The 23,055-nt window shown below is 35.6% G+C and overlaps 1 protein-coding gene across 6 annotated transcripts in view; it reads left to right on the plus strand.

The window, feature by feature from the left end:
- LOC110457794 (activated CDC42 kinase 1-like) overlaps positions 1 to 20,045 on the plus strand; it is a 69,535-nt gene extending 49,490 nt beyond the window's left edge. For all 6 annotated transcript variants that reach the window (XM_021509196.1, XM_021509198.1, XM_021509197.1 and 3 more), the window contains 10 exons: positions 2,024 to 2,176; positions 4,587 to 4,772; positions 5,152 to 5,243; positions 6,063 to 6,189; positions 6,562 to 6,708; positions 6,989 to 7,083; positions 7,834 to 7,928; positions 8,526 to 8,622; positions 10,510 to 10,598; positions 10,963 to 20,045. In XM_021509196.1, the coding sequence (XP_021364871.1) occupies positions 2,024 to 2,176; positions 4,587 to 4,772; positions 5,152 to 5,243; positions 6,063 to 6,189; positions 6,562 to 6,708; positions 6,989 to 7,083; positions 7,834 to 7,928; positions 8,526 to 8,622; positions 10,510 to 10,598; positions 10,963 to 13,043 (3,162 nt within the window). In that variant the 3' untranslated portion in view covers positions 13,044 to 20,045. The remainder of the gene's footprint in view (positions 1 to 2,023; positions 2,177 to 4,586; positions 4,773 to 5,151; positions 5,244 to 6,062; positions 6,190 to 6,561; positions 6,709 to 6,988; positions 7,084 to 7,833; positions 7,929 to 8,525; positions 8,623 to 10,509; positions 10,599 to 10,962) is intronic.
- Positions 20,046 to 23,055: the final 3,010 nt, after the last annotated feature.

Below are 23,055 nucleotides of genomic sequence, written 5' to 3' on the forward strand. Positions count from 1 at the left end.
TGGTCAATCAGTAATAAAGGTTAATAATATAATTGTTTTCCTCCTCATGGTCAATCAGTAATAAAGGTTAATAATATAATTGTTTTCCTCCTCATGGTCAATCAGTAATAAAGGTTAATAATATAATTGTTTTCCTCCTCATGGTCAATCAGTAATAAAGGTTAATAATATAATTGTTTTCCTCCTCATGGTCAATCAGTAATAAAGGTTAATAATATAATTGTTTTCCTCCTCATGGTCAATCAGTAATAAAGGTTAATAATATAATTGTTTTCCTCCTCATGGTCAATCAGTAATAAAGGTTAATAATATAATTGTTTTCCTCCTCATGGTCAATCAGTAATAAAGGTTTATAATATAATTGTTTCATAATGTTCCTTCTCTGAATTTGGATTCTTTGCTGGTACAAATAAAACGTAAATGATACTTTGGCAGAAATAAATTAATATCAGGTACACAATAATGGCTGGACGATAGGGTTAGTAGTAGCGTGATATCTACTTAACACATGATAGATTTTGACATCAAGTGTATTCTGACATATAGACATCCTTACAATCTACCGATCTGGCACTCCTTAACAGTTGCGGGCTGTTGATGTGGAATCGCTCAAAAATTTTATTTTCCTTTTTTTTCCAACTGAAGATAAACGTAATGTGAAACCATGAGGACACACCAAGCATAGCAGGTTTATAGTGGCTTGGCTTTCACTTCCACAAGGATCCTGTAAAATATTGCAGAGATTAATTAACTTTGTATACTGTTTTATTCTACTTGGCAAAAAAATATAAGTAATGTTTTCAGCTTTCCTGCCCGATACAGACTGTTTTCCTGTTGAATCAGTCAATTTCTCAGCTGTATTAAAAAAAAATAGAAAGAAAAATACCTGGTAACATATATTTACTGGTTTCAAACAAGAAATATCTCCAATTTTGTGATTTTTATATTTGTTAAAAATATTTGCTGAAATACAAGAACACTGTAGTAATAAAAAAGACAATTTACTTGCTGGCATAGATTTTGTAATGATGAAACCTGAAACACATCGGTATTTTAGCCCTGATCACATCACTTCTCGATTGGCATTTCAGGAACTCCCCAAATCAACAAAGAAAAATCAGTATAAATGATTTTTATTTGAAATTCTGAAACAAGGACCAGGCCATACTTTAGAGTATCCCAATCAGGAACTGAATTTTGAGAGACAGATATTGGTAAAAATATAACATGAAAAAGGTGGTGATATGGTATAGATAAAACACTGAGTGACATAGATACCTTCGTAACACATTCCACACTTCACCCACAAACCATATCTTTTTTGTTTTTGCTGTTGATTATGATCATTTTAAAATGTCTATTACAATTTTTTTTAAGTTTTGAAAATTGATAGGCAGATACAATAACTGACAGTTGGTAGTAATTCTAAGTGAAATTGTAGGTTGTTTAAGAACTCCTACAGATAGGCTGTTCACTTCCCATCTTACCAATCATCTGTCTTTTACTGTTTTGAAAATTTCGGTCAGATGATAAAATTTTCTGAAAAGTGATTTGTTGACACTGTAATAGTTTTTTGTACATTCTTTTTTACAAGCAAGATAATCTGTAATGTGCTCCCTCTAGATAGTGTCTGTTTAAATATTTACTCATGTTTGTATTGTTTTTTTTGTTATGTTGTCTGGTAATGATAGGAAGTCTTGTAGAAAACGACTGCGACATGAGGGCAAAAAACTAATTATATATATATGCCGGTAGTACTGATATTGATAAGTTGGTTTTGTTTTCTTTGTGTTTTGCATAAGAAAGTTTATTCTAAAAAAAGTTTTAGATAAGCTCTAATTTCACTCTGATATTCTGACATATTTGTAATTTTAACTTGCAAAAGATACAACTACAGATAATCTATCGCCTGTTTTAGTATGTCAGGTGTTTTTTTCATTAGCTCACAATGCCGAATTAGTGGATAGTTGAAATTGTGAAAGACATTGTGTTACAAAATGTGTTGTTTTTTCTCTCATTACAGAAGACTGTTGCTGTAAAAATCCTCAGAAACGATGCTCTGTCACAGCCAGGCGCCTTTGAGGATTTCGTCAAGGAAGTGAACGCCATGCACACGTTAGACCACCCCAACCTCATACGCCTGTATGGAATCTGTCTGTCCAGTCCTCTCATGATGGTAACTGACCTCTATTTCACGCAAATTAGACAGGGATACCCACACTTCCGTCTTACCCTATTGTAAAGATTTCCTGTTATATCAATAGCATAATGTCAGGTCAACAATGCATTGACATCAATTGACATCAGGTCAACAATAGCCGATCACGAAAGATAACTGATCTGCTGAATTATTATGCAGTCAACATTTGCATTTCATGAAATTACCACTTGTATTTGATGTGGAAAAAAAATCATTCTGAAATCTAGGAGTACGATAGATAATCCCAACCCTCGGGGTAAGATTCTCAAGGTCCTGGCCCTTAGCATAGCCTGGGGTTAGACACTTAATAATCTTACCCTTTGGGTTGGGTTCTTTCTGTCTGACCCTTCCCAAACCCCTGGTAGGGGAAGATTATATCAACCTATCACTGGTTGTTTCCTGTAGATGAAAGCACAGTATTTCTTTTATCATTTGGTTGATTCAATTACCTTAATTGGCAGCTCGTTTTATCATATCTACCCAATAGTTGATCTCTTGATTACCCTCGAAATGACAGCCTCTTTCATCATATATTCCCCTTTTCCCCTATTATCCTCGGATAACTGGCAACATATGTTGCAGAGCCGGTCAAACAAAACATATGTTGTCTGAAAACCCAGTTAACAACTGGTTGTTTTACCTTTCTAACAACTATTTATTACACAAAAAAACTATTTAACTATCACTGCTGTTAAATATAAAAATAGGTAAATATGATCGAATTATTTCTAGAAATCAACAAAATATTTCCTAATGTGATCATGATGGCAAAGCTAAGTCTTCTTCCATCTGTATCTTTCGTAGCCTTGTGTCGTAAGTTTGGTTATTGGCTGTTGATATTCTGAGCAAACTTCTTCAATACTTTAATCAGCTTTGATTTGTTAACACCCTAGGTGGGAGAAGCAAGGAAGCAGTTATACCTCAGACAACACTAAGTTATCTTCCCTAGTTTACAAAGCTATCTCTCCTAGAGGAAACTAAGTTATTTCCCTTACCTAACTTAATTGTCTCCCCTACTTCTCCAATTTAACTCACCAAAAATCCTAAGTTAGTCTTGCTTTTCCCAGACTCTTGCTCTTGAGACTTGCCGTGTGAAGGTCTGGTCAGATTCCTATTTCATATTTGTGATTTCAAATAGAGGCTTACCAAAAATCGGTACCATTTATCATTGGCTGATAGGGACATACCCACAAAATCTGGCTGAAAAGGAGTTTGAAGAAGTGGTACAAACATTCTACTGATTTTTTTTTATTTTTAGCTCACCTGGCACGAAGTGCCAAGTGAGCTTATGACGTGGCGCGGCGTCCGTCCTCGTCCGTCAACTTTTCCTTTAAACAACTTCTTCTGGAGAACGGACAGGCCTAGAGTCATGATATTTGGCTGAAAGCTTCGTTGGTAGGAGCCCTACAAAGTTTGAGCACGAAAATGAACTTGACCTGTTTTCAAGGTCACAGGGGTGAAATATGTCAAAAACTTCAAACGACTTCTTCTGAAGAACTGAAAGGTATAGAATCTTTATATTTGGCTGGTGGCTTCCTGGGGTAGAGCCCAACAAAGTTTGAGAATGAAAATAAGTTTGACTTACTTTCAAGGTCACAGGGGTCAAATATGTCAAAAACTTCAAACGATTTCTTCTGAAGAATTAAAAGGCATAAAATTATAATATATAATATAGAAGCTTTAAGGAATAGAGCTAACCAATTGGAAAAGGAAAATGACATTGACCTACTTACAAGGTCACAGGGAAAAATATGTCGAGCAACTTCTGAAGAAGAATCAAAAAGCATAGAATCTTATAATAATATTTTGCTCGTAGTTTTAACAGATGGAGCCAACAAAGTTTGTGAGGGAAATATTTTTAGTGCAATATAATATTTAATGAGAATATTTTGCTATGACTGCTTAAATATTCATGTGGGCGATACAGGCCCTCTTGGGCCTCTTGTTTTTAACTGATAGAGCAACCGTTCGCTACATGGTATACTGAAAGATATCACTATGTACAAAAAGACTTCCTAGCCCTATTATCGACATGATACGAGAAGACAACTATTTCATGAGAGTTGCTATTTTTACCACCCTATGCTAATCACAAAATGAAAAAGAATTTGTCTAGACTCTTGCATGGCAAGACTCGACAGCGAAAGCCTAGAAAAAGCGAGGCTTATCCTAAATTATCTCCCCTATTGTAACAAGTTGACTCCCATAATATCCTTAGTTATCTCCCCTAGTTTACCTAGATATCTCCCGTAATTTCCCCTACTGTACTAAGTTATCACCTCCCTTACTTTAGTAAGTTTCCCCTAATACCTAGAAAATATCTAATAATATATACACACCTATTTCCGACTTAGTGACCACAGCTGTACTGATTTATCTCCCCTAGGTGACAGAGTTGGCTCCAGGGGGTTCTCTGTTGGACAAGTTGCGTAAGGAGCAGGAAAAACTGTTGATCAGTACTCTGTGCGAGTATACCATTCAGATTGCCACAGGCATGAGTTATTTGGAGTCAAAGAGGTTCATACATCGTGACCTTGCCTGTAGGAATGTGCTTCTGGCAGTAGAAGACAAGGTATTGTGATATTTCTTTTTCTGAGAAATAAAACCCAATGTAACGGTATCATTTCAGATATCATGGCATAAAAATTGCCAAAATATTTTTGCCATCCCACAACTTTGCCCTCAGGACTTTTTTTTTAAAACAAATTTCTGCAGTATTGTATTGAACACACAACTTGAGCGCAGACCTTAAAATTTAAGAGAGTTTATCAGCAACACACTTTGGTGCTGTAAATTAAATTGGTAGTGTATCTTGTTGGCAGCTGGAAAATTCAACAGTTTTGTTAAAATGCTAGAAATGATTTTATGATACAAACTGACGATAAACATAATGCGATGTATTACAACTTCCTTACCTATATCAATGGTTTGCACATCACTGATCTTTTCAGATAAAGATTGGAGATTTCGGATTGATGAGAGCTCTCCCAAGCCAAGAGGACCATTATGTCATGTCTGAGCAGAAAAAAGTTCCATTTGCCTGGTAAAATACAAAGACCATTTAATGAATATAACGTGTTAAATGGGCATTTATCTTAACAGGAGTGTCAACTATCCTTTTCACCTGATCTGTTCATGTGATCTATTTGTCTAAAACTTCCTTTTCACCTGATCTGTTCATGTGATCTATTTGTCTAAAACTTCCTTTTCACCTGATCTGTTCATGTGATCTATTTGTCTAAAACTTACTTTTCACCTGATCTGTTCATGTGATCTATTTGTCTAAAACTTACTGATAATTTGTGTTGAAGGAATATGGACTTTTGAAAGTTAATTGTGAATGATACTTTCAATGTTTCCGTTTAAATAAAACACTTTTATGTGAAGCCTAATCGACCTGCAAATGTGTGAAGAAGGAGCACTGATTGGTTCAGTTAAACTTTTGATTACATTTTAGAAGTATTTTTAATTTACGATCCAAAGTTACATCTTAGTTGAAATTCAATGCTGAATGTAAAGTTGTTGTTTGTTTTTGTCCCCTTATTTTCTTTTTCTTAAATGGCTGATTTAAATAACAGGATAAGCTTGCCACATGTCATTATTGCAAAAACAGTTACAGCATTAATTGCCAAACAAATTGGGAGAAGATGTTTACACATGTAGTTACCTTTTCACACAGGTATCGATAAAGTTTGAATATTATATTTCAAAAAGAACAATGTAGTTAGGCTAAACTTGTCGAACCATTCAAACTTTACTGTACAGTAAAGATTCCAAGGTACTACTAATGGCATCAAAAATAAAATGATTTAATACACAGTTACTTCCCTTCACAGATTCTTGTTCCTTGTTCTTCCTGTAGGTGTGCACCAGAGAGTTTGAAATCTCGCCAGTTCTCCCATGCTAGTGACACCTGGATGTTTGGAGTGACTCTCTGGGAGATGTTTACCTATGGTCAGGAGCCGTGGATGGGTTATAACGGCTCACAGGTGAGTACAATTCAATCCCAGGTTTTATTTTTCAGATTTTTATTACAGTTTTTTCACAGATTGAGATATCAGAACATGTGACAATATCCAAGATCTGTATTTCTACAGGACAGACATCATCATTAATGTTTAAGCTTTTTCTCAGTATGCTTAGTCATTTTGATACAAAACTATGGTAAAAGCCTTCCAAAGGTTTCAGGAAATAGGATAATTTCAACATACCGGGTATTATTATTATTATTAATTATTTTTATTTTTTTAAATTTTTAACTATTAAAAATAAGGAAATGGTAAAATGATTTCGACACTGTAAGTCCTAACTAACTCATTGATAACTGTCTGATGGATTAATGTTTATTTTTGCCGTTTCAGATTTTACATAAGATCGATGTTGAAGATGAGAGACTTCCCAAACCTGAACATTCCCCAACCGACATTTACCAACTCATCCTGCAGTGCTGGTCCTATCAGGCGGAGAGACGACCCACATTTGTGGCTCTCAAAGATTTCCTGACCGAGGTACTACTGTATAAAATGTATAGACTATTATACATGTGTGATGAACACAGAGAAATCTCATTCTGAAGGAATGATCTCCTGGTCTAGAACTATGCTTCGTTGACTCCTTGACCTCAAAAATCTCATTTCTCAGTTTAAGATTTTTCTGTCTACATCAGCAGGGTTTTCTGAGGATCTTGGGCAAGTTGTTGCAAAGTGATGGTGACATTGTTTTCATTGTTGAATGGTATGACTGATGTACCTTAAAATTTATACTCTAACTTATCTCTTCTGTGTACAGGTGAGACCCCCTGATATGAAGGTCACTCAAGCTTTCTGTGAGGTGGGTAAACTGGAGATTGAAGAAGGAGACTATGTGACAGTCATTGATGGCAGGTAAGTAATTATTTAAGTATTTATTTGTTTGTTTGTTTGTATGGGTTCAACATCCTTGTGACAGCTAAGGTCATTTAAAGAAAGGTAAGGGGGGGATAACGCTGAAGAGAAAGAGTAGACAGATTCCACTTGTTATAATACATCTAGAGGAAGCAGATTGATTTTGGTTTCCTCAGTGCCCCTTAAGACACAGAATAAAACACTAGATCTGCAGATCTAGAGATAAGTCGCCTGTTCCAATGATGTGCAGTGGGATACACGATTCCTATTCTTTACCCAAACCTGCTGGGTTGTTTAAATAAATATTGTTCAGAAAATTAGAGTTAAGGTTGTATGCTACCTTATACATTCCACCTGTGATTTTTGTAAGAGTTAATATTGTATGCTATTGCTTCCCTAGAAATTATACCTGTGATATGTATAAGATTTATCTCCCTTAGATATTTCAAGTTTAAATTCAGATAGTTCAGAAACACCTTAGCATTGTAATTCACATTGAAAATTGCCATTATAAATCTGTTAAATGTGTTATACGAGTCCAAGGAAACTTGAAATGTTACAGAGAACAAGCAAGTCTATCTACTGAAAAGTTTTTAAATTCCACTAACTGTATATGGTGAGTTGTAAATAAACTATAAGATTGCACAAAAATATGCTGATAAGTAATTCACAAACAGGATTTTATATATGGATTTTTTTATCATGAAGTTTTCTTGAAAATAGAAAGTATCCCTTTTCTTCTTTTTGCAGACCAGACTGTTACTGGTGGAGGGGCCAGAACAAGAGGACCAACAATATAGGAACATTCCCGCGCCAGTGTGTGGACCCTCAGAGACGTCTCGCTAGTATGTCATTGTAGCTGTGGTTTAAATGATGTGTTACATCTCATTCTGTTCTAAGAGTTAAACTGATGACCACTAGGCCTTCCCCAAACTTCTGATTATGAATTAGATCATGTGAAGATGCAGATAATAGAATATACTCTACTGGGATAGAATCAAGCCTTTTCCTATTGACCTCAAAACAAGTCAGCAACTGTGTTAACTGTAGCAAAGATTAACCCTTGGAAGTATAACAAATGCAGATACTTATGCTAATTTTTGGCTGAATTATCATTAATTTCTACCAAATGGTCAGTGGGATGCTATAGCAGTTGGCTCAAACATTTGATGGTCCTGTCACTTCTGTAAAAGGCGTAAACTTGTAAGATCCTTTGATGGTTCAACCATTCAAAAGTAGTGATATACATATCATGTATAGATATCCAGCATTTATTTAACTATAAAACAACAGAAAGATTCTGGAAGGAGAAAGACTGTCTGTAAACTTCATTTGAAAGTGTCTTCCAATATATTGGCCAGATATGCCGAATACATCTTAATGATGACCTTTTAAAACCTTATGTCAATAACTAGACTGACAATATAGTGATTGTGTTTCAGGTAACGATATCAGCAAGCCACTGAAAAACAGCTTTATACATACTGGCCATGGTGACCCGGGAGGCAAGAACTGGGGGGACCCAGGCAAGATTGATGAGTATGTATGGCTATGTATATCAAAATTAACTGTTAAACCTGTCATGTTCGACATCACGAGCCACTAAATGATATACCTGGATGAGGTACACACAGAAACACAGATACACAGGTTGTATTCTGACTGTAGGACTTACAGAAAATCCTCTGCTGTCAGCTCAATACGATTTGAACAAATTCTGACAAGAGCATTGACATTTGAATAACATTAATCATTAATAGTTGAGATGAAAAAGTAAATTATACATAAATTCCAAATTAGAGTAATTTGTGTTCACAACATTAATTTGATAATTAATCATCAGAAAGTATATTCAGTTCATATATTTAAATGCGTATGGATAATAAAATTGGTTCTCTATAATTATAGAGTATCGGTTGGTTTCTCCAGTGATGGTCTAGGCAAGACTTGAAAGATTTGTGGTTCTTGATAATATCATCTCTGGTGACAGATGTCAACAGTTTTGTGACAAAATGATTTCTTTCTCATGCTTAGGCGCGTTCTATCCTTGAATAGTTTATACTCATGACCCCTTGTAACAGCTTTTGTGACATGAACTTGGACACTTCAGGATTATATTTGCCTGTCATTATTATATAAAGGTCCACCATGTCCCCCCTGACACGTCTGTAAGCCAATGTTAGGAGCTGCAATACCTCAAGTCTCTCTGGGTAGGACGGGTCTGTCATACCCGGTATCAATTTAGTGGCTCTTCTCTGGACATTTTCAACGGCTTCTATATGTTTTATCAGGTGCGGGCTCCAAACTTGGTTGTCATATTCAAGATGAGGTCTTACAAGTTCTTTGTACAGAGTTTTGAATGTGTTATGGTCCATACTAGGTTATGTCTCTGTAAATAAGGGTTTGAAAAAAATAAACAAGAATTTTGGGTATGTAAAATAATTCAAGATGTAACAGGATGTCCTTAATTCATGATCAGCTGATGTTGGTAAAGAAAGGTTTCTTACTGTATGACACCACATGATCAGCTGATGTTGGTAAAGAAAGGTTTCGTACGGTATGACACCACATGTATAAAATGTTCCCATTGAATGGAAAATATTTTAAGTTATGATCTGTGGTGTTTCCTGTGACGGGATGCAACATTCAAATTCAAATTAGTTTATTATAGTGTCACATGTAAAAGGTACAAGTATTACAATCTCTAAAATATGTCTACTCACCCACCCTTACATGCAGTCTATATTAGACTTACGAAACACTCACTCTTCCCCTTTCATTCTCGACTGTAAAAGTATAACATATATGTACATACTTATGAATTAAAAAATTTGCCAATATAAAACTATAAAAATAATCGACATTAAAAGACACATTACTGTTTAATTATAGATCAAGTTGCGACGTCGTTTGATAATATTAACACAGGTTTTGGCACAGGACCTCGCCAAGTAAGGATTGCTTAGAATTACAACTAACTTTTCATCTTTACTCATATTGTAAAAATCACTTGTGATTTTACTAGCCTCCTGCAATAGACCCGATCGGAGATCATCATACAAGTTACATTCTATTAAAACATGACTCTCTGTTTCTACCAAGCTTTTGCCAATGTACCTAAGAAGTCCATCGAGCTATGTACATGGTAATATTTTAGGGAGAGGACTTACCTTGTGGTATATAGGCTTTAAGCCTCCATGTTGTCCAATCTTTTGGACATTGTAGTGTTCTTTTGTCAATTAATTTGGTTAATATTGAAAAAATGGTAATTTTTCACCCTTTCTCAAACAAGCCAGCAGGGTGTAGGCCTAGGCTTACTTTGTATATTTTCTATAACAAGGTGTAGACTTTTTTGGTGATATTTCTGTGACAGATTATGTATACAAAAGAATTATGGAATATAATTTTGTAACTTCTTTGTAACAGAGTATATCTGAGAAACCCTATGGAGCCTCCAGACCTGAATGAGGTTGTCCACGATGTGCGTCCAACACAGCTTCCTAGCCGCAGCAAAAGTACTGTCATTTTGTTTTTCTCTGCTTAGTGGAAATTGAGTTCCTGAAGAAGCAGGGATTTTACTACATGTATTTCAAAGAAACCAAATCTGATCTACTGCATTCATTACATTACTTGTCATTGCTCTAAACAATCTTTTTGTATTAACAGGACATTTCAGCCTTGATAGATTAACAAATAAATAACTTTTGCTTTAATTCTTATCAAAGTAAAACAACAAAACTAAGCAATGAGTAATTAAAAGAAGGAGGTAGAACTTACATAAAATCACTTATTTCCATGAAAATACAAACCCCAATAAATGAACCTCTTCCTTTAAATACTTGATTTACTAACATGTAAATATTGATTTCAATTTTACAGGACCATTTACCAACCAGTTCAAGATGTTCAATTATAACAAGCTGGTCAATGAGGAGACAGGCAGTGCCTTCAAACCGACAGCTGTAGGCAAGGCCACGGCCATAGTAACGGCCACCGCCAGCAATCCAACCACACCTGCTGCCCACGGAAACACATATCCCAGGATATCTAAAAGTGTTCCGACACCAGACGACAAACCATTAATTGATTTGAGTGATGAATTGGAGGTTACCGATTCACAATTGGGGATGAAACAGTCGGCACCAAGTACACTATGTTTGTTTGATTCCCTTCTCAACAATAGCGCCTCACAGTATGGGAATATTGAACTTCAGAAACCGTTACTACACGATGGAACAACACCGTCAGACCCATTCGAGGTGCATAATTCATTAAAAGTGATATTTCCATCAGGTGTACAGAACTCGTCCGGCAATGTAAAGGGTACTCAGAGTGTTAACACTTCCTTGAAGGGACCTCACAGCCTTCCAGGCTCGTTGAAGCATAATCCTTCTCGACCAGCTAGACATCCCATTGTATATAGTCGAACACATTCAACGGAGGAAAAAGTGAATAACACAAAAAAAGAGGGACAGACACCTGGGGCACCTCCGCCACCTCCAAGGGAGAATAACTCTGGATACGATACGCAACCAAATACAGTGAAATACAGCTCACAAAATGAAAGGTGTAACACTGCTCCTTCGGCTGAGAACAATGATAGGACAAATGTGCAATCCAACAGTGAATTTTCGGAAGGTAAGGTGAAAATTTTAAAGTCACCTTGCCATAGTGCTTCAGTATTATCACAGGGTCAGAATGTTTCCACGGAAACCAAACAAATGGGTCAATTTGAAAAAGGAAGTGTGGGTGAATGTGAAAAAGAAAGAAGGAGAAACTCGCAGAAGACAGATCGTGCATTTGATTGGTTAAAAGATGCCATAAGTAACTTCTCAGTAGCGTCATCTGACAAACAATATGTGGGGGTGCCCCCTATGTACGATGACGTTCCAGTGGAAGAAGAACAGTACAATGTAGTGAAACCAAAACCATGTTTCGCCGGAATGGTTTCCAACACATTCACCCAGAGCTCTGCACCAAGGTATGATGAGGTTCCGACTGAAATAGACATCTCTGACATTAAACCACGGGAGCACTATGCTCCACTGAGTACATTCTCAGATACCATGAGTTGGGATTCATTTGACTCTGACTTTGACGATGACCCTGTGACTGGTCGTCTCGCTGCCTCAGCTCCAGTGGATGTGATCAAGACACAGCCCAAACAAGCTGGTCAGGGGGAAGATGCTCCCCCTCCCCTACCCCCGAGGGATTACCTGTCCAGTAGCCTGGACACAGGGAAGGGGAACTATTGTACTAATAAAGACAAACCTAAGCCAAGGATATTTCCCATGGTGCAGGATGGGAAACAGCTGAGCCATACTCATTATTTTCTTATCCCATCGCGAGATGAAAAGAAAGACAATTATTCCCCGAACACGGCTGAAGTGAAACCATTCATGGTTGACGGATGTCATGTGGATAGTTCAGTGCCCTTTAATAGGTCTTCATCACGTCATGACTATCAAAATCTCACGGAGGTTGAGATAAGTGCTAAACGCCATTCAACTGCAAGTGATGATTTATCCTGGACAGGCGTGACAAGCATGAAATCAGCCAACCAAGACACAGATTCTCGTAAATTTTCCCCGAAGAGTAATAAAGTCGGGAATTATCCAGGTCCCAAACGTTCTCAGCCACGCTCTATGCCCTGCCCGAGTTACAATACATCGGTGGATCCATGCATGATGTCCTCCTCACCCCGTGAAAAAGTTTTCCATGTGATGAACAGTGTCCTTGGTGTGACAGACGACGAGTGCCATACGGCCCTGTGTCATTGCCACTGGGATATCGACGAGTCAGTCAGATATCTCAAGGTCGAACAGCTCTTCAGACTTGGTGTGACCTCACGTGCGCATTGTGAGAGTTTACTCAAAGCACTGAATTGGAATTTGGAACTGGCAAGTTCTGTAATGTTAGATGAACTGAAGTCGGCGGTATCCATGGAATCTACAGTATGATTTAAAGTATTTGTTAATTCTGTTTTTATGTGATTTTGTTGACTACTGTTGAGCCTCTTTGATCAAGCCACTGTTAATTAATCTGGTTAGCATACTATCCAGCCAGTGGCTCAGAGATAGGTTTTGCTCTTACCTCAGGCAGGTTTATCAACACTTTTCCTGGTGTTAGATCTCACCCGGCGGTTGAGATGGGGATTCCCCCAGTCAAAACAACACGACACATTGACATTGCATTGACATCATATCAACAGTGTATTGGCCTAGTTATGTCAACATTGCATTCATGAAATGGCCAACAGGTTAACAGAAAAAATCATTTCTCACATTGGGATGAAATGGGGGAAATGTCTTAAATTGCAAAACACTCTGAAAACTTCAAGTAACAAAGAAATCTTTCTCTTTGGGTTGAGATTCCCCTATGTCATCCTCAAATATATATAGGTAAAAGATTCTATTTCTCTATCTTCAAATTGTCCAAGTGATCTAACCATTTTACAATTGAGATGGGGAAAATAAGTCAATGTGGCAGGATTAAAGAGGCTCAATCGCACAATAACATACCTGTATACATCACACATATTTACTCCTCATTAAAAAAGTTTTATTTTGGCATTATTTTCTTGTCGATCAATATTTATATATAATGTAATAGTGAGCTAGTGATAAGCATAGTTATATACTCTAATCTTCCAGAAACAGAAATCATTATATTTAATCAAACACAACACTTTAATCATCCCTTCAGATTTTACCTATTGTTACCGACTGTTGTCTTTTTCACATCATTGTACTGCATAAGTTGTATTCATGTTGCATTTAGAAATCATGTTACTGCAGACAAAGTAGAATGTTTGTTGAGAAAGATTGTATATTGGAAAGAAAGTTTATTAATCGATATGATAAACAGGGGAATAATGAAGTAAAATGTTTCAAAAGATTATTATAAAGGTCACGTAATTAACTGTTACTTATATGTGTATCACAAAGCTTCACTAGTTATGGAAAGTATAACAGCAGTTAGTGGATAACTTCACTATTTTTTGTGTTTAATTGTATATTACCTGGTGAATGTTTCATTTTTATCCAAGACTGGAATATTTTATAAAAATATCTTGTTGACTCAGTAAAGATGAAAGTTTTTTTTTTGCATTGTGGAAATGTTCTTATTGACATTGTGTTAAGACACGTTGATGAAAATAATACCATTTATTTGTACCATAAATGTAGGAGTGTGAAAAACTTTCTACAGCCAGAAAATGTCCACTTTTCCTGCAGCAGATTAAATTTAGCACTCATGTATCCCTTTAACAGCATCACTGTAAAACTGCTGAATATCACTTCAGTGACTTGAGTATTGGTCGACATGATTGATCTTATGATTTATAAGAAATCTGGTACGAACCAAGAAACAGATAACAGATCAGCATTCGGCATTACAATCTTTTAATGCAATAATAATTATTCATGCTCACAGCAGGTAATTACCGGGACCCAAGATGTATACATTCGTCTTCCTAAAGGATTGAAATTTTATCTACTTTCATCAAACGGAACTGATTCACAATTGATACACATTTATAAGCAGATAAAAGAAATTTGTAACCAAGTAAAATGTGTGTTTCTAATGAAAAAAAGTTAACCATGAGGATTTTAATTCAGATAAGATGTAACATTTTAAAGTGTAAAGTCTGGCAATTCTGGTCGAACGAATCAAACCATTCAGATTGAGATAAACGAAATGGCCCATGCAACAAGAAGAAGGGAGATAACTCTGTCATCCTTTTTCTGATCAGGTTTTTTAACATGCATGATACAATATTGTGCCATGTGGACGAAATGCAATTATTTCTTAAGGTTTTACTTATTAACATGTGAATATTACTTCTCAATTTTTTTACTACATCATATATTAATTTTTAAAGCTACACAGTATCATGTTATTGTGTACAGTAGTACCTAATAATGGTCGTCTGGGGATAGAAATTAAACCACCCGACAGCTGGTAGTTCATCAAAATCAAACTTTAAAATGTTTTTGAGTTTCTGTTCTTGTGAATCTATTTGAAAGTTATTGTGATTTTCAAAAGTGGTGAAATGTTAAAAACTTGTCAATATATATACTGCTATTTAATGTAAAAATTTGCATAGTTTCATGTTAAGCGTCATTGACGAATTGAAGTACATGTACTATGCTAAAAAATATTTTAAGTATATATATACTTGCAAACTTATGTCCTGTCAAATATCTTTGGAAATATTGGCTCATACAATTAAGTGAACATGAAATAAAATTACTGGTAATCTATCAATGTATTAGTGAGCTGTTTTTTCAAAATTCCATAAATTAATGATAATCATATTTTTTGTGATCTTCAGTACCAGGTCACCTACATATCGTGTTTATTTCTTACTCGATTTAATCAATCAAATTTACTGCAAATTTTTTATTATTGTTGTTTTGTTTTCATTATTTCTGCAAAAATTAGATCAAGTTAAAACATTTGTACAAATTTGAGAAATGCTTTAGACGTTCCTTAAGCTTTGTCGTGATCACATTGCAACTACGGTCTAATTTTAACCGTTTCACAAACATAAAACTGAGAATATGATACCGCCGATTTTTATTTTATGTATAAATCAGTGAAAAATTTCATCTACAAAACCTTTCTATGATATATCTGTGTAAATGAATATTTTAATTAAATGTATTTTTAATTTCTTTTAAATAATCAAAAATGTCGGTGTTGTTTGAATTGTTCCTGTAGATGGTTTTGTTTTATTTATTTTGATTCTGATACTTTGCCTCTGCTAAAGTTGACCCACTCATCCTTTTAAATATCTGTGTCCTGCAATGCACCATCTCATTCCAGATTTTAATTTAATTGATATTTGACCTGAACAAAATGTTTGACCTCACGCTCACTTACTTGTGCAAGAGTGAAAACTGCAATAAAATAGAGAAGGGATAAAGATACCCAGTTAGCAATGTATTTTTCGGTTTAGTAGCTAGGTTGCCAATTATATATGTATTGCGAGTATGTAGTTCACTAGACCCTTACAAGAAAGACTTGGTTTTCTAAATCATTAAGTTTGGAAACCAATATGTCACAATGAAATGAATGTCCTATTGTCAAACTGAAAACACTGTTGGGTGGTGCTGTTACAGTCTCGGCTAATGTGGAAATTGTTTCAACATATCTCCTTCTATCACCCCTCACTTGAGAAAGGTCTGTATTAACCATCATCAGGCATAAACAATATTTTAAAATATGTTAAAATATAAAAACTCAGGAACAGAAAATTGCAAAAAAGTTTTGAAAGAGGTCATTTTTTTTTTATATTGATAGAAATTAATTACTGACAATCTCTTAGAATTTTTTTTACGCGTATCAGTGGTAGAATATTTAGACCTTTAATGCTTTAATAGACTTCAGCATGCATAAAGTGTTTTGTCTGTGATAAATACATTGGGTAGCCTGCAATGGAACATGATATTATTAGAAGAATTTATGTTTGATCACATGATATAAAACAAAGTTACAGTACATGTGATTACAAAATTAAAAAAATAAATAAACAGAAACTGCCCTCTCCATTTGTATCCAAGATATATTTTCGGAGTATAAAACAAATTTAAACATAATCTAAGATGTCATTTAGTGTGAATCAATGATATGTTTGCTTAATGATAATTACTTTAAAGCTCCTATTACAGATTGTATCAGATTAACCGATGATCACTAATGATTGTTATCAATGACTTGTATTTGTAACTTATATATAACAAGGTGTTTTATATATGATAGATCTATATGTAGTGAACTGAATTCAGTCATGTGAAACTTCACCAACTTGAAATGCATAATTTTAATCAATTCAATTTTTGCTTATTACATTGTATTATATATTACCCCAGGGACCTAAGAATTGGCTACAGTTTATGTATGGTGGTTTTGGCCTGTCTTGATGTGTAAGGAATCTTATTAGACATTTTAGGGGTTCAGAGCAACACTCTGAAGATGTCGCTCCATTGATGGTAAATGCATTTTAAACAAGTGTTGATCTAAACCCCAGAAACGTTAAGTACTACTTACCACACATCAGGAAAGGTCAAAACTTGTGTGCTGTAAATAATTCTCAGGTCCCTGTGTGTATTGAAACTTAAAAAAAAAAAGTCTTGGAATTCAGTGTTATGATGATAACTACTGTTATCACCATGCATTTGGTAAATTATGTACACACATATACTCTGTTTGTGTAATCATATAAAAAGAAAATTGAATTTGAATTTTTTTCTCAAAGATTTATGCTACTGTATGATGACATAATGTACCTCCTTTCAAAAATAACTTCCATGCCAAGAATCCTGTGAAATACTTTTTTATGATTTTTTTCTTTCACTTTTGAAATTAACTGTACAGGCAATGGAAAGTTACAAGGGAGATAACTCTAACACATATCATAATTTGTAAGCTGGAGGTATTATATATCCTAAACATGCCATAAGGCTAATGAAGTTTGAACAAGTAGGTGCAACTGTTATGTTAGATGTTGGCCAGTGTTAACTGTGAGCTTTAGTCCGTCCTATAGAATATCAAAAACTTGTTAAAATGTTCGCAATTAATCTGTATGTTATTGTTATACTCACCTGTGATTAAGCCAACCTCCTTGGTTAACCGCTTCTATACGAGAATGGTTACCTGAAAGAAATTTGTCATTAACTGTGAATACAGTTTACAGTTTTCCAGGGAGTAAGTATAGGTCATGTACTCAAGTTAAGTGAATGTTTTCAATGATTATTGTCCTACTGATTCAATTATATACAATCAACCCATGTTCTGATTAGTCAGAATTCTATTTTACGTGTTTACAGTCGGGGGAAATCCACTTCGGATTTTGAGATTTGCAGGTGTTCATGCATATATATCGATAGATCTACTAATGGGGCAGTTAAACCAAGAAGTACATCTGTAAACTCAAAACACAGAAGGATGATTGTATCTACAATCTATATTCCTTTATCATCACACTTTAGGATACTGGCTTTGATCATTAGTTTTGGCTTTTTCCTATTTGTTGAGGGGTTAATCCTGTTTAGATTTCTATATTCTCTGATATTCACAATTTTAAGTAATGTTCAGTAACGTTTCACCGAGTAATTGCAATTGTATTTCCAGTCAGTTTTGACTTATTGTAACATTTTTCCATCTTATTATGCAAATATTTCCACATTACAAATAAAATACCTTTCCACATCAGGAAGCATCAGTTGAACTTATGCCCGATTCAAACAGATTTGGATGACCATGCAATACTTATTGTTATTAAAAACAATAAAGTTATCAAATCAAATTTTGATAGATTTCTGACTTAAAAACTTTTATATTTTAAAGTGACCAATTAAGTTTTTGGTTAACTTTACCAAGACTAAGCAATCAATTAGTTTTCTACTGACTACAAGATTTAACCACGCACATCTACATGTTAACCCTTTCACCCCAAGGTAACTTTAGTACACTCTAGCATGCATTGATCTGGATGAGTCCATTATAGTCTACAGTGGTGAAAGGGTTAAAAGGGTTTTGATCTTTGTGCATTGATGTAAATGCAGTGAATAGACAAGTTAATTTGCTTTATGATCATAAATAATAATCATTGTTAGAATATAACAAATGTTAAATCAAGTATTATTATGTAATCAACAATGTGACACTTTATATATCGAATTTGTGTGAACTTTTTATTTTGAGATTATATGATACATCACATTTGATGCACCATGCAAATTTATCATTAAGGTTGTTCGACATTGTCATATTGTCAGTTGAAACTTTATATATCTTGGCATCAGAAGTTAACAATTGATAACTTCATATTAACCATTGATACCTTGATGCTCATTGTTATCACCTGGCGAAATAATTACATATGTATGTTTGTGGTATCCCAACCAACCCTAGTTTACACACACACACACTCCCACTCTCTGTCTGTCTGTCTCTCTCTCCCCTATTATTTTCAGTGAAGTTACCTGAAACATACATCTTTATTTTTTTGGCCATGACAACATATAATGTCATCACTCGACAACCCTGTCATCACTCGACAACCCTGTCATTACTTAGCAACTGCCATTACTTGATGACTTGTTATTCCTTGACAACCCGATGTCAGCCATTTGAAACTCATTGTTATCCCTTAGCAACCAGATGTTGTCACTTGACAACTTGTCATCTTTTACATATTCATGTCATCCACTCAGTGTTATCTCATTACAACCTGATATCATCTCGACAACTTGTTGTCAGTCATATACAACTAATTGGTAACCCATGACAACTTGTTGTCAGCCATATACAACTAATTGGTATCCCATGACAACTTGTTGTTAGCCATATACAACTAATTGGTAACCCATGACAACTTGTTGTCAGCCATATACAACTGATTGGTACCCCATGACAACTTGTTGTCAACCTTATACAACTAATTGGTACCCCATGACAACTTGTTGTCAACCTTACACAACTAATTGGTATCCCATGACAACTTGTTGTCAACCTTATACAACTATTTGGTACCCCATGACAACTTGTTGTCAGCCTTATACAACTAATTGGTACCCCATGACAACTTGATGTTCTCCTTAATCATTTGTTTGTAGTTGGATGACTATCAGAGTAACAAGACACGTGACAACCATGTATGTTAATGTTGCCTTTTGTTCCTTGATAGTGTGGAACCAGAAAAGGGAGACAACTCTTCACTGTGTATTGTTATGTGTTGCTTCACCCTGCGCCTTATAATTTGTATCACAGAGAGGAAAGATATATTGGAATCATGTTTATGTTATGAGCTACGAGAGTAAATTTATTTCACCGCCGGAGCGTGTGTCATGTTGCTGATATTTTGTGTACCTGTTGCCATATTGACTTTCCTCTTGTTATAGCTACGACGTTGTATGAACCCCAAGTCAGTCAAACAAATAAATATCTAAAAATGACTTTCTCTTCGTTATTTCTTAGCTTGCATGGTTCACCTGGTTACGTTATTACAAGAACAAATATAGGATAAAAGTAAAAAGAAGAGTAACAACTCCTGAAGCTTGGTCAGGTAACCAATCATAGAATGATACTGGCGTCACCATAACTATCCAATTAACGGGAAATATCATTACGTAACATACATGTCCCCAATGTTAGTTAGTATAAATATAAATATCTATACATATTTCATGATTTGGGTGTTTTTTGGGTAAATTGTGCTGCCGCCCACATTGTGCCCAACGACTGACATGTTGGCAACCAGGATAAAATATATGCTTTGTTGAAACCAAGCTTCAGAAGATACCACTATTCCTTAAACTTTTATTTAGAATTATTCTATGGTCGAGGAAAACTCGAGTTCCTTGAGAAAAACCATCGGTACCTGGCGAATGCTACACAAAGTTATCTAACCCGCGACCAAGTGGTGGAGAGCTAGTGATTGTAGACGGTCAGACGGTCAGACGGCCACCGCGGGCCATTATAACATTAACCTTAGCTGACTTTCCACTTCAGGTTCAGATTATTGTATTCCTTGTGTATGACACATCAGGGAGTAAACATAAATGACATATAAATAGTACAGTATATTACAAATTAACAATGATAACTAGAGAAGTATGTGGTCCAAAAGCCATGAAATGTAGACTGGTAATTACCAGTTCTAGGGCAGGTGGAGATTACTTAAGAAAGTACCCAGTTAAGCAGTGGCGGATCCAGAGGGTTTTTTGGGGCTTCAGGAACACCCACATGGAACCCCCCCCNATAGACCATGCTGCTGAATGCTTAGTTGTGACGAAATGAACAGTTTCTTTAGTAGAGTTAATAGTCCTTTATAATGTGTACCGTGAATAGACTTTACAATTCTAATACCACGTGCAATTCCGCAGAAACTGTAACTGATCGTGTAGTGTAATATTACCGTTGTAAACTTGCTGCAATAGTGTAAGGTAAGTTCCGAGTACAGTCGGTTGTCCATCAAAGACATAACATTCATATACATGTACCTCTTCTAAGCCTTTGATAATGTGCTTCGCGAAAAAGACTTTGAACAATTCTAATATCGTGTGAAATTTGGCAGAAACTGGTAACTTATAGTATCGTCCCTGGAACCGTTTTGTAGAATGAGTGATATTAGAGTTCAGCTAAATCCAATTTAATGAAAGAAATAATTAACCTTACACTAAGTACCCCGTACCGTAGACAACCAGAGGAACATAGACTTCTCGGGACTGATCATGATGAGCCATATATAGAGATGTAACCACGGTATGGGCTCTGTAGGGACTTTGTCAAGCTCAGAATGCAGTCATAAACATTGTTTGTTCACCTCTCCAAGGAGACGGAGAAGTAGTCATGGTCATTTATGTTACAGGAATTTCCCCCTGAATACAGTGTAACGTTTAAAGACCTTGTGTAAACTCGGATAAACCGTTGGGTTTTTGCCTCCACTCACCTCCTCTCTCTGTATTACGAACTTTATAAGCAGGTCATCCTGAAATAGTTCCTGATGACGTCTGGAAACTAGATTGGAGATTTCGTAAAATTACTCGGCTATGATGCTGTACAAAGTCGACTCTTAAAGCATTTTCGTACATAGAGTCATGACTTTTCGGCAGCTCGAAACTTTATGAAAGTCGAAGTTGCCAACAAGGAGATAGATGCCATAAACATCAGTAATATTCTACTTCAAAAGTCTTTCCAGGCTAACATACCACCGTACTGGCTTCAGATACAAAAGTACCCTAATCATTTCTTACGGTTATCATAAACATATTGCTTCAAAGCTTTTCGATTTCAAACAAACAAGTGGTCCAGCTGGATAAGAAGTATTTGTTGATCTACTATATCAATTGGAATGTAAATTTCACGATACTGGTGGATTCTGTGGAGGACAACGCCAGACCTTGGGCACAACGAGAGCATGCTGAATGGGATAAACTTTCAGAGTGGATTAAATGAATTAGGTGTATCATTCGAAAAAATAAACCAATTAGAAGCTAGATATCCAAAATGAAAACGTTACGAATCTGTATTGCTTGACATCGATGTACAATACGCACTCTACGAAGTGCATGATAGGTACTTAGCTGTGTCTGAAGACGAGGCGTTAATAACTTGGTCCTTATCTACCAACACAATTACATTTCCTGCTAGAAACAAATATCTAGGCTCGCTTAATAATTTAGTGATATTTTCCATTTTTTCTCAATATAAATTAATCGCTAATCACGCTTCTATGTTGAAATTTGCGAATACCAATTAGTGATAAGAATACGGACCTGCTTCGTTTATAAATTGGATTCTGAATAGACACAAGAATCCTTATAAACAACGTTTATTCACTGGCTCAGCTAGTTGCCAAAGCTTTTATCCAAACTTCTTGCTACTATTCGTTTGGTGTCATTAACTGGAGGATAGAGTCGTCGTATTGTGACACGGTATACTCCAAAAGTCGATTTAATGGAAAGTGGATTTTGCAGGAGTCCAAATATTTTCAGACAATCTTGAGCATCCTTTTCTCCATCTTCGCTAGCTAAGGGTTAATCCGGTACGATCTACCTACTCTTAGGTAGATCGTACCGGATCAACCCTTGGCTAGCGAAGATGCCTTTTCTCCAAAACAATGTTTCTTCTATTGCAACATTTGAAGTTTCCATCCTCTACACTGCCATACCTCATGCATTTGTTCTCTGAGTTATTATGAGAACTTTCTTTTCCCAAGAAATTTAACGGCGAATAGCGATATATGGTTGAAATATATGTTGGAGTTTTTGAAATCAAGATACAGGCCAAAAGTGAAATGATTGAGCGTTTGGTTGACAATGCCATTGTTGAGATTCGAGGAGAGATGTATTTCAAGTAGACTTAACAAATTATGCTTCTGCTCTTACGGGGCTGATCAGGACTAACTAGTAATCCATGACAAGTATAACCACACCCCTATACCCATTAAATCGGGCAGGAACA

The sequence above is a fragment of the Mizuhopecten yessoensis genome, unplaced genomic scaffold (genome assembly GCF_002113885.1).
Source record: "Mizuhopecten yessoensis strain PY_sf001 unplaced genomic scaffold, ASM211388v2 scaffold9311, whole genome shotgun sequence".
Lineage (NCBI taxonomy): Eukaryota > Metazoa > Mollusca > Bivalvia > Pectinida > Pectinidae > Mizuhopecten > Mizuhopecten yessoensis.